The 16,796-nt window shown below is 42.5% G+C and overlaps 1 protein-coding gene and 1 non-coding gene across 7 annotated transcripts in view; both read left to right on the top strand.

The window, feature by feature from the left end:
- CSMD3 (CUB and Sushi multiple domains 3) overlaps positions 1 to 16,796 on the top strand; it is a 933,126-nt gene that overhangs the window by 496,104 nt on the left and 420,226 nt on the right. For all 6 annotated transcript variants that reach the window (XM_060243303.1, XM_060243304.1, XM_060243306.1 and 3 more), the window contains 2 exons: positions 14,842 to 14,929; positions 16,501 to 16,625. In XM_060243303.1, the coding sequence (XP_060099286.1) occupies positions 14,842 to 14,929; positions 16,501 to 16,625 (213 nt within the window). The remainder of the gene's footprint in view (positions 1 to 14,841; positions 14,930 to 16,500; positions 16,626 to 16,796) is intronic.
- On the top strand, positions 9,134 to 9,205 carry TRNAT-AGU (transfer RNA threonine (anticodon AGU)). Its single transcript has one exon. It is a non-coding gene; the product is annotated as a tRNA-Thr (tRNA).

The following is a 16,796-nucleotide window of genomic DNA, read 5'->3' on the forward strand; positions in this document are numbered from 1 at the left end:
GCTCCTGGTAAGCCCCTCCCAATCTCCTGCCAGTTGCCAGGAGGCAACCCAATATAAACTGGAAAAAAATGGTGGTAGAGCTTCAGAGATAGTACGCTATAGTGAAAGGCTGCTTTTTCTGTATTATGCATATTGAGGAACCATTTGAATCTATTATTTTATTTCAACTGTTTGCAAGGAGTAGTTCATATGGCAAAGAAGCCAAAGAACAACACTGTTAGTTCTGTCTGCTTACTGGAGCTTGCTTTCTCAAACAAAACTCACTATGCTGAATGGAAATAAAGAAGGTTTAAAAGCAGTTGGGAGCATTTCTACTCATGGGGTGGGGTGGGGGGGGGGAAAGAATTGCTGCATGTGCACATGATCTGAGGCATGTCTGTGGATCTTGGCCAAGTATTACTATGTACCTTGTGTACATAAATTACTGCAAAAAAGGGAAGTAGCAAAGCAGTTAAACAAACCCACATTAGCCCATATTTTGGCAAATATTCTTTTCAAATACCCAAAATGTTTGACAGTAATTTGCAAACATTTGGTGAGATGCTCAAAAATGTCTGCAAATGGAGACATACAGAGCTGCCCAATCCCCATTTACGGTTGTCAACTCTGTCCTGGAAAATACCTGGAGATTTGGAAGTGAAATCTGGGAAGGCCCACCCTTCAAAGCTGACATCGTCTTCAGGAGAACTGATTGCTGTATGCTGGAGATCAACTGTAATCCCAGGAGACCTCCAGGCTCTGCTTGCAAACTGGAAACCTTACCCTATGGTTTATTTTATTGTATTTTATTTTAAATTAACATTTGTAGATTTTTAGCAACACACACAAAGTTGGCCCTAGATAGGCTTCCCAATCCCCAGGTCCCAGAGGGGGATCCCCCGGTTTTACAGGCTTCCCCACTCCCCCAGCCAGCAGGCCGGCAGGGGAAGCCCCGCCCCCAGAACCATCATGCACCTCTATGAACGATTCCCATAGGGAATGATGGGGAATTGATCCGTGGGTATCGGGGGCTCTGGGGAGGCTGTTTTTTGAGGTAGAGGTGCCAAATTTTCAGTAAAGCATCTAGTACCTCTCCCCAAAATACCTCCCAAGTTTCAAAAAGATTGGAGCAGGGGGTCCAATTCTATGAGCCCCAAAAGAAGGTGCCCCTATCCTTCATTATTTCCTATGGAAGGAAGGCATTTAAAAATTTGTGCAGTCCCTTTAAATGTGATGGCCAGAACTCCCTTGAAGTTCAATTATGCTTGTCACACCCTTGCTCTCGGCTCCGCCCCCAATGTCTCCTGGCTCCACCCCCAAATACTCCTGGCTCCATCCCCAAAGTCCCCAGATATTTCTTAAATTGGACTTGGCAACCCTAGCCCTAGACTTACTGGCACCCTAGGCAAGGCTAATTTCTGCCCCCCCTCCGCACTGATAACATCACCATGTGACATGGGGGGCACCCACTTTGTCACACCCTGAATGCCAGTGCTCTAGGCAATCACCTGGTTTGCCTAGTGGCAGGGCTGGCCCTGCACACACACACACACACACACACACATATGTTTTCAATATTTTTTTTCTCTGTGTGTGTTATATTAAAATATAATTGTTCCAAAACCCTCTATGTACACTGCTAGTTGATACAGGGGTAATTCCACAAGCCCCTGGAATATATTATTTTCTTTAACTACAAACAAGCATGCGTTGTTTGGTTTTTTTAAATAGGAACTCCTTTGCATATTAGGCCACACGTCCCTAATGTAGCCAATCCTCCAAGAGCTTATAGTAGGCCCTGCAAGGAGAGCCCTGTAAGCTCTTGGAGGATTGGATACATCAGGGGTATGTAGCCTAATATGCAAAGGAGTTCCTACTACAAAAAAAAAAAAAGCTCTGCAAACAAGGAGAGGAAGAGGAGGTTGGATTTATATTCCACCTTTTGCTTGGAGTCTCAAGAGTGGTTTACAATCTCCTTTCCCTTCTCTTCCCTACAACATGTGAGGCTGAGAGCACAAGAACTGTGACTGATCCAAGGTCACTCAGCAGGTGCATGCAGAGGAGTGGGGAATCAAACCCAGTCCTCTCAGATTAGAGTCCACGCACTTAACCTCTACACCAAACTGAATATAGGATGTGACCACTGTATAGTTTTAGTGTTGACAAAATCCAGCCAAAGTGTAAGTCTCCTTGGTTTCAGTAGCATCATACACTTCGTTTACTTCTAAAGGAAGTAAATGGATTTTAACATTGTTCTTAACTTTAAATCCATAACTGAAACTGGATCATATCCCATATAAATAACACAGCTATGTCTTACAGTAGTATAAGATAGTCCAAATCAATTATATTTAACGTTATGATCCATCTTCATTATTTTCTCATCCTATTTTTTGTTTTTTTCTCTCTCTGTGTGTGTGGGGATACCATATCTCACCCCCCCCCTAAATCTCAGGAAATAATATTTATCAATATTTATTTTGTCAAACTACATTTTTAAAGGAATCCCATGCTGAAATACAGTAAGACTTACTGTTAGGATGATATTCTCTATTCCTTAACATTGATATAATTGGAAAGAATCTAAATATTTCATCTTCAGCTCAGTTATGGAGAGATTTCTGATTAGGGTTGCCAAGTCCAATTCAAGAAATATCTGGCGACTTTGGGGGTGGAGCCAGGAGACATTGGGGTGGAGCCAGGAACAAAGGTGTGACAAGCATAACTGAACTCCAAGGGAGTTCTGGCTATCACATTTAAAGGGACAGCATACCTTTTTAAATGTCTTCCTTCCATAGGAAATAATGAAGTTTAGAGGCACCTTCTTTTGGGAGTCATAAAATTGGACCCCCTGGTCCAATTGTTTTGAAACTTGGGGGGTACTTTGGGGAGAGGCACTAGATACTATACTGAAAATTTGGTGCCTCTACCTCAAAAAACAGCTTCCCCAGAGCCCCTGAAACCTCCAGATCAATTCCCCATTATACCCTATGAGAATCGATCTCCACACAGGGAATAATGAAGTGCTCAGCAGACGTTTCCCTCCCCCCACCCCGTTTCTGGCGACTCTAAAGCGAGGGATTGGCTTCTCTACTCACGAGTTGCTGACAATTTCTTCACAAACACACCATCCCAAGAGGAAGCCTTTCAATCGGAGACTGAAGCTTCCGGAGGGGGAAAGGCACATGGTCCTCTGGGGGTGGGGCTTCCCCCCGCCGGCCAACTGACTGGAGGCAGGAAGGAGCCTGGGAAAGTAGAAGAACCTCCACAGGGACCTGGGGATTGGCAAGCCTATTTCTGATATTAAGACATTAGAATTTAACCTGAAACTTGGCCAACAAGACAAAAAGCAACTGCATAATTTCTATCCCACAGTATGCATTGGATTCAAAGAGACATACAGTGTACCAACCTGATTAAAATACACAATTTCCCAATTTAAAAGCATTCAGGCACAGATTAACACGAAATTAAAAATGATTAAAAAATACAATCTACCAATTCCGCAGGGCCTGTAAGACCTACCTCTTCAAAATAGCCTTCACCTATACCGAGCTAAGAAAGTGTCGCTGTATATGTTTTTTTTCCCACTGAACTTATGAAAGACCTATTATAGTACCTTAATGTTAATTTTAATGTAATTTGTAAATTGATTTATGATGATTTTATTGCTATGTATGATTTTATTGTATTGCATTTATACGTTGTGAGCCGCCCTGAGCCTGCTTGTGCGGGGAGGGCAGGATATAAATAAAAAGTATTATTATTATTATAAAGCATTTAAACAACAGTAAAAACACATAATATCAGCAAAAACACAGATTTCACCTACCATCAAATGCTCTTTAGAAGAGTGACCATCTGATAAGCCTTCTTAAATGTACCAAGGAAGGGTGCTCTCTTCACCTGCTATGGCATGCCATTCCAAAGGACTGGGCCATGTCCTTTACAGAAAAGGCCTGTGATCTTACTGTGGCTTTGTGGGCACCTAAAGGGGAGGGCACCTTGAATAAGAAGCTTTCTGAAGATCACAAATGACCCAACTGACTATAAAAAGGTAAAGGTAGTTCCCTGTGCAAGCACCAAGTCATTACCGATTCACGGAGAGACATCACAGCACGTTTTCTTGGCAGACTTTTTACAGGGTGGTTTGCCATTGCCTTCCCTGTCATCTATACTATGCCATGTTATAATTACTGTGAAGGGCCAGTTATTGGCTAAGAATAACTTTATGGAATTAATATCTAAATAACAGCTAGATGAGATATCCATAGCATGGCTACCATGAGTAACAGCATGATGCTCATGCACAGTGGAGAGGAAGGAAGAGCAGAAACAAAAGCAGATAACCACACCACTTTTCAGATGTTCATTCATTCTACAAAATATTTTGATCCCACAAACAATGCAGATTCTTGTGGGGATCCCTCTCTAGGCATTTGCAAATATTTATTGGGAGACTCACAGAATGCATGCATATACAATAGGGTTACCAACTTTGGATTGGGAAATTCCTAGAGATTGGGGGAGGGGGCTTAAGGGAAGATAAGGCTTGGGGAGGGGAGAGACCTTACAGTATAATACAATACAGGGGTGGTCAATGGTAGCTCTCCAGATGTTTTTGCCTACAACTCCCATCAGCCCCAGCCATTGACCATGCTGGCTGGGGCTGATGAGAGTTGTAGGCAAAAAACATCTGGAGAGCTGCCGTTGGCCACCCCTGCAATAAAGACTACCTGTGGAGAGCCAGTGGTTAAGTGTGCAGACTCTTATCTGGGAGAACCGGGTTTGATTCCCCACTCCTGCACTTGCACCTGCTAGCATGGCCTTGAGACAGCCATAGCTCTGGCAGAGGTTGTCCTTGAAAGGGCAGCTGCTGTGAGATCCCTCTCCAGCCCCACCTACCTCACAGGGTGTCTGTTGTGGGGGAGGAAGGTAAAGGAGATTGTGAGCCGCTCTGAGACTCTTTGGAGTGGAGGGCAGGATATAAATCCAATATCTTCTTCTTCTTCTTCTACCTCTCAAAGTAGCCATTTTCTCCTGGAGAACTGGTCCCTGTGGTCTAGAGAACAGCTTTGATTCTGAGACATCTACAGCTCCCATCTGGAGGTTAGCAACCCTGCAATACACAGAAATGCCCTTGCTTGCAAATTCTTTTCAATGCAAAGGACAGGGAGTAACCCATCACAGGGGCTATTTATTGAAATAAACAATAGGATACCACTACAGCTTAATTTTCATGTAAATGACTCATCCCAGTCTTCACTGGTATGATGTTCTGCCAGAAAGAATTTAATTTCTTCATCAGTCTCCTAAATGGATTCAGAAAAATGTGGAGAAGAAAACTGCATTTGTATCATGCCCAGCAATCCCATAAACTCTGAGTATGTGCCAAGAGCAGCTACCAATCCAACTGGCAGCCTATGTGATGGAGAATGCTTCCAAAAGTCCAGTCAAAAATACACTTGAAGTGTTTGTTTCAAATTGTGCATAAATCAGCAAGACAAATGAATGGGATGCTTTGCTCAAGGGAAACGGGCATTATATACAGCATGCATTTAATTTTTAGCATCTTATTTGTGACTAGGAATAAGGCTCATTGTGGGGAGAAATACAGTGGGCTCTAGGAAGAGACTCTGAGCAAGTGCCCGGCACTCTGTCTTCCCATCTACTCATCCAAGTGGAGGCATTCACTCCCCCCAGCCTTGGTGTCTTCCCACTCACCTCCAGGTGGAGTCAACCTCCAGGTGGAGCCTGAAGATCACCTGGTATCACAACTGAACTACGGTAGGGCTACCAAGCCCCCGATCCAGGTGGCGGTTCCCCTTCCTGGGAGGTTCCCAACCTGCCAGCCCACATTGGACCAGTGGGGGAACCTTCCCCTATGTCACTGACATGATGACATTACCCAGAAGTGACATTATCAAAATGGTGGCACACATGTGGGACTGCTCTAGCTGTTTCCATGAAAATCTGGTTTTCCCATATGCTCTAGCCATTTGTGAGGTAAAAACTCTATGGTACCTATTGTACCATAGAGTTTTCCCTCCCAAATAGCTAGAACGTCCAGGAAAACCTTAGACTTTTTCTGGAAATGCCTAGAGCAGCTCATGTGTATGCTGCCATTTTGATGATGTCACTTCCAGGTGACATCATTGTGTCACACATGCAAAACCACTACAGGAAGCTGGGGACTTGGCAACCCTAAACTGCAGACGACGTATCTCTTTCCTCCTGGAAAAGATAACCGTTTTGGAGGGTAGACTCTGTGGCACTATATTCATTTGAGGCCTCTGCCCTCCCCAAATGCTAATTTCCATAGTCTCCACCATGAATCTCCTATCACCCTGGAACTGTCAATCCTAATCAGGACTGGACCCTATGAGTTCTCCCTCAAGGGCCAAAAGAGGCCTGGAAAAGGCCTCCCCCCACCTTTTACTGAAAGAAACAAGTTTGGTTGCCTTTTACTGACAGAAGCAAGATCAACTGTCTACAACAGCTACTGCTCAGTAGCTTCCCCAGTGGCCCAGTCCTTATCTGTCCTGGGTAGCAGTGGACAGGATAGAGGAGCATAGCCAGCAAATGGCACAGGAGAGCAATTGACTGGGGGTTCATGGGCCTGTCACTAATGGAGTGCACTCCAAAGCCAATAGGAAAGCTGGATTAGGCCAATTCCATTAGGGAATCATTATCTATGATGATGATCACATCACTGATCCCAAATGGATCATAATCAGTTGTCACTATGATACATAAACTACTTGAACTATGCCACTTTAAATTGTAAGTTTCCTCTAAGAAAGTAGCTCTGCACATACAAAGCTAGAGCAGTTAATTTGGAATGTCCAGCAAAGTTTTTTGTTTTTTTTAAACAGACATTCAGTCTTTATGTAATTTGAAGGCCTGTAGTGATGTAACCAGATGAGACTATTAAAAGTGTGCTTTCCTTCAACATCTTTGTGCACAACCAAGATACAAGTTCTTTTGTTCTTGATGTGAAAAGGGTCGCTGGCTAAGGCTGCATGAGGCCATTTTTTCCTGATTTCCCCTTCCCATGTGACAGGGATTGGGTGTTATTGCATTTAGTTTACAAGGTGAAGGGAGAAATAATTTAAAAGCTTAACAGTTAATTTAATGGAGATTAATTTATATGCTTTGTCACCAGAGAAAGTTTAGTATCCTGTTTCTTGTTTTTTGGTTTGTGTTGATGGGCTGATAATGACATTTGGCAGGTTACAGAATTATACACACAGACCCCTTGTGTTTTCCCTGCATATTGCATCAGGCAACATAGCCATATACAGAAATTATGGACTAGACCATGAAGTTGATCATCATGCCAGAGTTCAAGGGTGGAATTTGGGACTATGGAACTCTTCCTGCTTTCCCTTTTCCTTGGTGAGGACCCTTAGGAGTCCCTCAGTTAAGCAAAGGGAGAATGGGGGTTGTATTCATCCAGCTCCCTCTGCACTGCCTTTGTCATTGCCAGTGTTCCCTTTAAGCGCCATAGTGTGTGTGTGGGGGGGGGGGGACCCACCCTGATAGCATTAAAATTGTGAATGAATCCACATTTGACTATTGGATAAATTAGTTTTTAGATTATTTCTATAATCATAATTTAATAATCAGAATAATTTAAACATTATAAAAGAAAACAGAATCAAGTCAAACTTAATCACAGAAAATGTTCTCTACATGCGTAGATTAGGAATCCAAAGAATAGGTCCACCTGCCTCTTTCTACAATACTGGTAGGCCTGACCTTTGGAGAACAGGTCTACCCACCCCTTTCCACTATATTGGGAGACCTGACCTCTGGAGAACAGGTCTACCCTTCCCTTTGCACTGTATGGGTAGACCTGGCCTAGGACCCTTACCCTGCACTGAGCCTTAGAAAACATACCAGCAGGGGGTGGGGGTGGCTCTTGCAGTCTATTTTTGTTTTGTTTTAATGAAATATGACAACCAACAATACAGGTCGTGTCCTGCCTAATTTAACAAACAGGTAGTTGCTTAAATGTTATCAACCAGACGAAACTACTTCTTTATTAAAATATTTATATCCCATTTTCCCCTGTGACTCAAGGAAGGTTACACATCATACTGAAAAGCATAATAGGGGTGTGCAAAAAAGTGTTTTTTTTTCTGGGTCAATTGTAGCCTAGGAGGACCATTATAGTCAGTAGGCCGCATAAACTATAATGGAGAATCAATCTGAGGTATCTGAGGCTCTGTAGGGGCTAGCTGCTGGTGCCTCTCCTTAAAAAAAATGTTTCAAAAAGATTGGACCAGGGAGTCCAATTCTGTGGGCCCCAGGAGAAGATGACCCTATCCTCCATTGTTTCCAATGAGTGGGGGGATACTGTCTGAGTTGTGGGCGGAGACAATTTTCCCTGCACTGCTGGCTAAATTTTGGTGTGCCAGCACCCCCTAACACAGCTTAGGGGGAACTGTGATTGTGGACAGAACCTTCACACACAGAGCAAGGTACAAGACTTCCTCTCCCTCCTCAACTCTCTCCAGAGCTGCCCTTAAAAAGTCTCCCTTGGAGGAGGGGCACCTGACATCTCCAATCCCCTCTTTTTGAAGACTGGGTCCTCCTGATCAGCAAGGCTTGGGGCCAAATAAATACTGGTCTAGACCTCTCTCTTCCCAGCCCTGCCTCCCAGAGAACCTTCAAAGGCCAGCGCTTCAGGCCTGATTGAGTCGGCTAAGGGACTTGTTGTTTCCCCTCCCTCCTCTCAGCACATTGCAGCTTGAGAGTCTGGTGGCTGGTCCACTAGCTGCAGAGCCAGGCCCATGGCCTTCTCCCCCCTTCCTCCCACCTCTTCCTGCCCTCAAGGAGACCACCAGCATTTCCTGCCTGTTTGAATGCCAGCCCTCAGGCCATGTCACTCGCACCCAGAGAGGGCTGATGGGTGTTTTCTCTGTCACAGTGAGTGTTAGGGGGAGGACAAAGCTGCCCCTGGACACATCAGTCTGCAATATCTGTGACTATACATGCTTGGACATGTAAATTCAAGAGGGAGACCCATGAGAATTTAATGGTCATTTTCTTCCACATAGATCCGTTTTCTGATGGAATTAGAAAAGCTCCAGTCCTCCATATAATTATATGTTTTGCATTAATTGTACCATTTTATTTGTTAGGGAGAGGAATGGTGGCTCAGTGGTTGAGCATCTGCTTAGTAAGCAGAAGGTCCCAGGTTCAATCCCTGGCATCTCCAACTAAAAAAGGGTCCAAGCCAATAGGTGTGAAAAGCCTCAGCTTGAGACCATGGAGAGCCGCTGCCAGTCTGAGTAGACAAGGCTGACTTTCGATGGACTGAGGCTCTGATTCAGTAGAAGGCAGCTTCATATGTTCACATGTTAGTTTATTTCTAATAATAGCAAAACAACAATACCACTATGGCATTAAAGACATTTTGTATTTCAAGCCCTGCCTCCTTTTATGAGATGCTCAGTTATATTAGTTTATGAAGTTAACCTCTTCATGGGTATGAATTCACTTGTTATAAGGGGTGAATTCAACATAAATGGGACTTTGTCAGGTCGGGCCGTGTGTGTCATAAAATGTAATGCCAGATAGAGGAGATATAAACTTTATAAAGGACACAGACAAACACAATTAAAGATATTATTTTTAAAACTTAAAATACAAACATGTGTAAAACAGTATCACTCATGCAATATTATGTTTAACATTTTGATATCAGATACCTTCCAAACCTCATGCCTAATAGGAATCCCCAGGAATTGCAGTTCATCTCCAGATTAGAGAGCTAAGTTCTCCTGGAGAAAATGGATGCTTTGGAGGGTGGACTGTATGGCATTGTACTCACTGAAGTCCCTGTCCTCCCCAAGCTTCGTCTCCAAATCTTCAGGAGTTTTCTGGATTTGGCAACCTTCCCCCCCCCCATCCCCTGCTGATGGCCAGAAGGGACCTGACAACTGTAATGCCTAATGCGGAGAGGTGGGGGGAACAATGGGATTTGCAATGTAATTTTAAAGAATAAATCATCAAGAAAAATCACAGTAGAAGCTAAAAAATATAAAATGCTCTAAGCCTAAGAAAACATGACATGTCTGGGCATTACAAGCTCTCTTTTCCACCTCCACTCACAGTGCCAGTGGCTCTCCAGGCAGGGTTTCAGTTGCCCCCCCCCCCCAGGGCAGTTTGAGATGGGAAAAGCTTGAAGGTTCTTTGGAAGTAATGGGAGCCAAGAATGCAAATTGACATGCCTGGTCTCCATTGAAATACATTGCAGAACAAAAAAAATGCAAAGAAAATGCGGAATTAGGGTCACAGATAGACTCATCTGAAAATGGAAAATCCATTCTGCGTTTTCTTTGCTGGGAAGTTTGACAGTGCTGTCCTTTGCTTCCTTTCCTCAGTTGCAGCTCCAATTTGAACTCCAAAGGATAAGGACAAGCAGGGGAGTGGGTGGGGAGGGAAAGTCAGCCACAGGCCAGAATTTAGCTTTGGGTGGACTGGGTGTGGTTCATGGATCTTACGTTTGACACCTCCACTCTAAATGGAAGATAGATGGCTTCTTCAGTAATCCTCTGAAATAAAGAGTCTAGGAGTTCATAGCTCAAAAACAATAACATTTGTCAATGCATGTTAAATAACTAAAGACCCGTCCCAATTTTCACTTTCTTTTTTGGGGGTCTTTAGATGAATAAGTAGTGACTTCTCTTGATTTTTATGTAGGCCACTTGGTGCTATCTTCCTTTGAATAGGAAACTGGTTCTGATCTCTATGGCAACCTCATTTTCTCCCTCTGTCAGTTTCAATCTTCAAAGCCTGATGCAGTCATTATTAAGGTACATATGGTGATCCACCAGAGGCTTGATTATGTTTCTGTTTTTGCTACCTGTTGGCAACTGTATAATCAGGATTGTTATCAAACACTTGGCAGGCTATAGTACATGGCTGGGAGGTTGCATTGAGCTAGATGGAAAAGACATCATGCAGCTTTATGTCTGGCATGCTTCTTTATATGGGGAGCATCCAGTTTTTAGAACTGAACTAAAGAATCAAAAGGAGATGGCCAGGATTAAAGGGAAGGAAACAAAGCTGGAGACTGGAACAGAAAATGACGCAGTGGTGTTTTCAATGGGAAGTCAGGTCTGGCAGCTTCACAGTTGGATCTTTAGATACGGCATCGAGCCAAGACAAATGCTCCCAATGTGCTTTTCACCTACATCACACAGATAGCAAGTGTCATTCTCCTTGATCTGTGAATCTGAGTTAAGTACATCAGCCATGAGAGGTACAGACTCATTGATTTATTTTTATTTTTCAGGCGTGGCTGAAGTATAACATATTATTAAGTGGAACAAAATAGGGGTCAAGTTGCACCTTTAAGACACACTTAGGCCGTTTTCGCACTCACGTTTTACTGGCGCCACGACCCTCCTGACGCCGGCGAATCTGCATGGATTTCACACCAGAAGCGCCGGCGCACCCAGAAGCGCCGGCTACTTCCGTCGCTAAGCCAGCGCAAACGCAAATCGCAAAGATGCAGGAAAACGTTTGCGCTGGCTTAGCGACGGAAGTAGCCGGCGCTTCTGGGTGCGCCGGCGCTTCTGGTGTGAAATCCATGCAGATTCGCCGGCGTCAGGAGGGTCGTGGCGCCAGTAAAACGTGAGTGCGAAAACACCCTTAGTTTTATTCGGAACGTAAGCTTTCATGATGAAGTGTGCTTAGAGAGCACACGAAAACTTACCTTCTGAATAAAACTAAGTTGGTCTTAAAGGTGCAACTTGACTCCTGTTTTGTCCTACTACTTCAGACCAACATGGCCAACTACTTGGATCTATATTATTAAGTGATCTGTATTGATGTGAATTTGAATTAAGAGAGAGTTGGTTGCTATTTGAGGCCATGAACCATGGGCCTATGCAATGTTTCCAGTAGCATATTCTTCTTGTTCATTCCGTAAATTGGACTTTGGGTCCATGGCCAGATGAAGTTCTACCACAGTAGATTCCCAGATTAAGTTTTGGTACAACAGACAGCTGTATTACCTTGCTGCTGCTGTTCAGGTTATATTGTGAAAGCAACATCATCCCAGAGTCGGAAACCACTGGTGCTTGCACAGGGGACTACCTTTACCTTTTTTAACTTCCTTCATAATGCGGTCACAAGAAAGAACAGTTGAAATTATAAAGGACTCTTTGGGTGGGAGCACTATGAATAGAGCTTGAACCACCCACAAGCAAGGTAAGTGAATCAAAACACTTTATGTCCTTAAATGGTTCCAGACTCACTCTTGTGTGACTCTGTCAACTACAGTTCAACCAGCAGGACAGTTTTGAGGGGACATTTAATTTAACATCAGCTGTTAGCTTTCTCTGTCCTTTACCTCCTCAACAGACCTTTGCAAAACAGAAGAAAAGAGGGGAGAGTAGCCTCCTTTTTACAGATTTTGTGGGTGTACCATCACCATACACAAATAGCTCAGTCTAGCCTGAGCCTATCAGAGATGTGAAATAAGCAGGGATGGCCACAGTTAGTACATGGATGGGAGACCTCAAAGGAAGACTTGGGTTGCTACATGGAGGAAAACAGTAGTATGCCACCTCTACTCATCTCCTGCCTTGAATACTCTGTGGATAGGGTCACCATTGCTGGTTACAGACCTCTGGCTCAGGGCAGAATCAACACGACCCAGAAGTGAATTGGTCAGAAAAAGAGTGCCCAGGAGTCTCCAGATGGTGTGTGGCCTGCCCCCAGAATGGGGACAGGCCACAGGCACCCTGGAGGAACATCCAGAGCACTCAAGCACCTGTCTGCCACTCCCCTGATGCTCCCCAGGTGTTTCTTAGATGTCCAGACAGCCATGGAGGCCCCTCAGAGCTGCCTCAGATATTATGTACTACTTTGGAAGTGGTACCTTTATAAGGTGGCTCCCATCTAGATCAGTATGGGGTTAGTATGGGATGAGGATGGCAGGCAGATATGCATGTTTGGACACACTTTTTAGATCTGCTCACCTGCCGTCCTTGGGGTGGCTTAAACCACCCATCTGTAACCAGCCCACGAGTCAGTTGCAGCTTGAAATCACTTTTTTTCTTCAAGGCTGTATCAAAAAATAGATCTGGAAGATGTGAGCTATAAGAAACAGGAGTTCACTGAAGAGGAAGCATCATTCATTGACTAGATAAAGGGAAATGGCCACATTCTTAACCTAGCTAGACTTGTACTAGACCTGGCCAGCCTAGAGGTTTCATACTGCTTGTCAGTCAATGGATGCACCACACCTGATCTCTCCTATACCTGAAGAGTACTATAATGTTTAAGTACATGCTACCTCAAATGGAGTGCAAATGCAAGTCTTTTAGATTCTGATAAGGAGAATGCTTCAGAAATTCTGTAAATGGAGTGCACTTTACTGTAAGTGAAAAAGAGATGTGTACAGATAGGATGTATTCTTTACCATGTATGTGAAGCTCTGCCATTCTAGATTGTATATATGGAGAGGGGTTTGTAGTTCTTGGAAGATAAACCACATCTAGTCTGGTTTTAAGATGACTGCCTATTTGACCTCTCATTTTGCCGAAACTTTTACTTGAATTTAATTCCATAAGATTATATGATTGGGATTTGTAGTACAATCTTACCCACAGTTTATTTCCAGATTAGAACAGTTTATTCCATGGCTAAAAGCCACCTCTTTTGCTTGAATTTGTAGGTTGAACATGAGTGGGTAATGCAAACTCTATTAGTAATGAGTTTAGAGGCACTGTGCGTATGTATACTATGGTTGTTAATTTTGGGTTGGAAAATTCCTGGAGATCGGGGGGGAGGGGGGGCAGGCTGGGGAGGACAGGGTTTGGGGAGGGGACGGACCTTAATGGGGACAATATCTTAGACACCATTTCCTCCAGACCAACTGATATCTGTAGTCTAATGGAGATATCGGAATACCACCAACTGGATGGTGGTATGTGTATGCACACTCACACATATGCACACACACATTGCGAAGATGTACCAAATTTTTCTATAAAAAATCTGTTAGTAATATTGGACCCATCATTTGTAGCCATTGGATAAATGAGCTTCCTGTTGTCATCAAGGTTCACTGTGTCTGCACTCCTTTAAAGGCTCCTAACTCCAGCATAACACTGGCAGTAGGAAAGCTGTAACTCTGGTGCTGGAGAGATGAGAAGACTACAGAGCCATTGCCTGATCCTGGTCTCCTGTGTGGAACAGGGCTTTGTAAATGTTACAAAGTGGCATTTCCTAGTTTCTATTTTGCCATAAAATCAGTTGAGGAACCTTAAATTGCAGTTCATATCCAAAACCCACAACTGGGTATTACTTTTCATATTTTTTAAAAATAGCAATGTGCTGTTTGTAAATCATAGTCTCCATTCTCTGGGACATTTAATTAACTTAGTTAAAATTAACTTAGGAACCCCTGATATCCTATTCTATGTCCCACTGAAATTCTGAGTAAAACTGGGCAGCAAATGAGGATTCCCCCAAAAGTTAGATAAATGTTATGAATATTAGTTTTAAAATGTCTGTGACTTCCAACTTTTCCATTTGCATTCTGGCTATGTGTCACAATGAAATAGAAGACAGACAGACAGACAGATAGATAGACAGACAGACAGACAGAAAGACAGACAGAGTTTCTAGTATTTGTGTTCACTTTGGCAGGTAAAAGGTTGTGCAGACCTCATTTATAAATGCAGGTATAAGTAAAAAAAAATGCATCTTTTTTAAAAAAAATATTAATGTATTGCTACATAGTTTATTTCTGTTTGATATTCTAGGTATTGGGAGAAAATATTTTCCTGTAGATATCTCTTTAGGTATCTGAAGCCTTTTTTTGTTCTTTTTCAGTAAATGAAGGAGGTATTAAACAGGCATCCAATATGTGTCCTGATCCTGGAGAACCTGAGAATGGAAAACGGATAGGCTCAGATTTTAGGTAACATTTGCAACACTGTGGGAATAATACATTTTGTAAAGTTACTTTTAAGAATTAACTAAGCTGTGTCAGGATAAGCTTCAGAAATAATTCATTCCTATTTTATTCCTTTTGTATCTTCTTCATCTTAACTGTTACATGCCAATAAAGGCTGATTGATTAAGTAACTGTAACATTTATAAGGACTCTTCTGTCAGATCACCATAACAACATGGAGAGTTGCAATGAGAATATTCTTCGCAGATGTCAGTACAAAGGCTGCCGTGTGTTGGATAATCTACATGGAAAGATTCTTGCAACCATTGCTGCACATCAAGCAAATATAAATAAATAATAATAATTTGAGAAATGTCCTACATGAGAGTCCACCCTCTAAACTAATATAGCTGATAAAGAAATACAGCAGTGCCATTCTAAGCAGAGTTCTACCCTTCTAAATTCATTGAAGCAACTGTGCTTACATAGGTGTAACTCTGTTTAGGATTGTACTGCACCTTTAGTTTGAGCATAAACCCACTTCTACAACAACAGTTAGATTAACACGTGGACCAAATTATTTAGGTTGTAATTCATTATTTTCAAAAACAATTATTATAAGACATTTTAAGCTTCTTTGAGCATGTTAATTAAGTTTCTAACATTTACTCCTTGACACACAGTACTCTATTAAAATGAATATTAACATCTCTGCTTCATTAGAAGCATTCAAAGTTGCTGTTAAGCAGTCTTCAGCAGTATTTATATTTACCAAGAACGTTGCAGGAATCCATCAGCTTTATTTCTGATATGGATGTTGTAGTTTTTCTGGGAAAGAAAACATCAGGGAGCTCTTGGCAGCAGAGGATTGGACTCTCAATAATGGGTTTAAATTAAGTGCAGGGAGGTACTGGCTGGACATTAGGAAAAACATTTTTTGCCAAACAGTACAAGTTGTTCAGCTACCTAGAGGGGTGGTGAGCTCCCCCTCACTGGCAGTCTTTAAGCAGTGGCTGAACAAACACCTGTCAGGGATGTTCTAGGCTGATCCTGCATTGAACAGGGTGTTAGACTAGATGGCCTGTATGGCCCCTTACAACTCTATGATTCTATCCTGATCCTGCCCTCTGTTCAGTTGAGTCTGATTTATATTCTGCCAGGGAAGAGAAAATACATTATTGAGCACTCGTCTTGCAAACTGTTGCACAAATCCATTTTGTTTTAAAGCATGGAAATAGTTATCTAATTTACCCTTATCTGGTTTATGGTTGCAGTTCATAAACACAAGAGTACCTGAGACACTCAGTGAAATCCCCTTGGATATCCAAGAGTGTGGGCAGAAAAGTAGAAAACTGCTTGTAAATACAAGGTTAGGTTTCTGACCACACATCCCTAGTGTTTACAGTACAAGCATCTACATTTAAGCCACTGTAGGAGTAAGACTCATGTTGACTATTCCACATGAATTAATCTGAGTTCATCTGTGGTAATGGATGTGAACAATTTAAAATACATATTTCTACAACTCTTTGAAGTTTGGTATTATGTACCTATTAATTGTTTCCTCTCCCCATTTTTGATGTCTTCAATTTTAGCCTGGACTCAACAGTACAATTTTCTTGTGATGAAGACTATGTACTACAAGGTGCAAAAAGTATCACCTGTCAGAGAATAGCAGAGGTTTTTGCTGCTTGGAGTGATCATAGACCAGTGTGTAAAGGTAAAAAAAAAATCCATATATGTGTATTACCATTTTGCAAGTTTTCTTGGTTCTCGTATTTAATAAAATAATAATAATAACAACATTATTTTTATACCCCGCCCTCCCTGCCGAGGCAGGCTCAGGGCGGCATAATTTCATTATGAAATTATAATTATGCCTAAGAGTATT

The sequence above is a fragment of the Heteronotia binoei genome, chromosome 7 (genome assembly GCF_032191835.1).
Source record: "Heteronotia binoei isolate CCM8104 ecotype False Entrance Well chromosome 7, APGP_CSIRO_Hbin_v1, whole genome shotgun sequence".
NCBI lineage: Eukaryota > Metazoa > Chordata > Lepidosauria > Squamata > Gekkonidae > Heteronotia > Heteronotia binoei.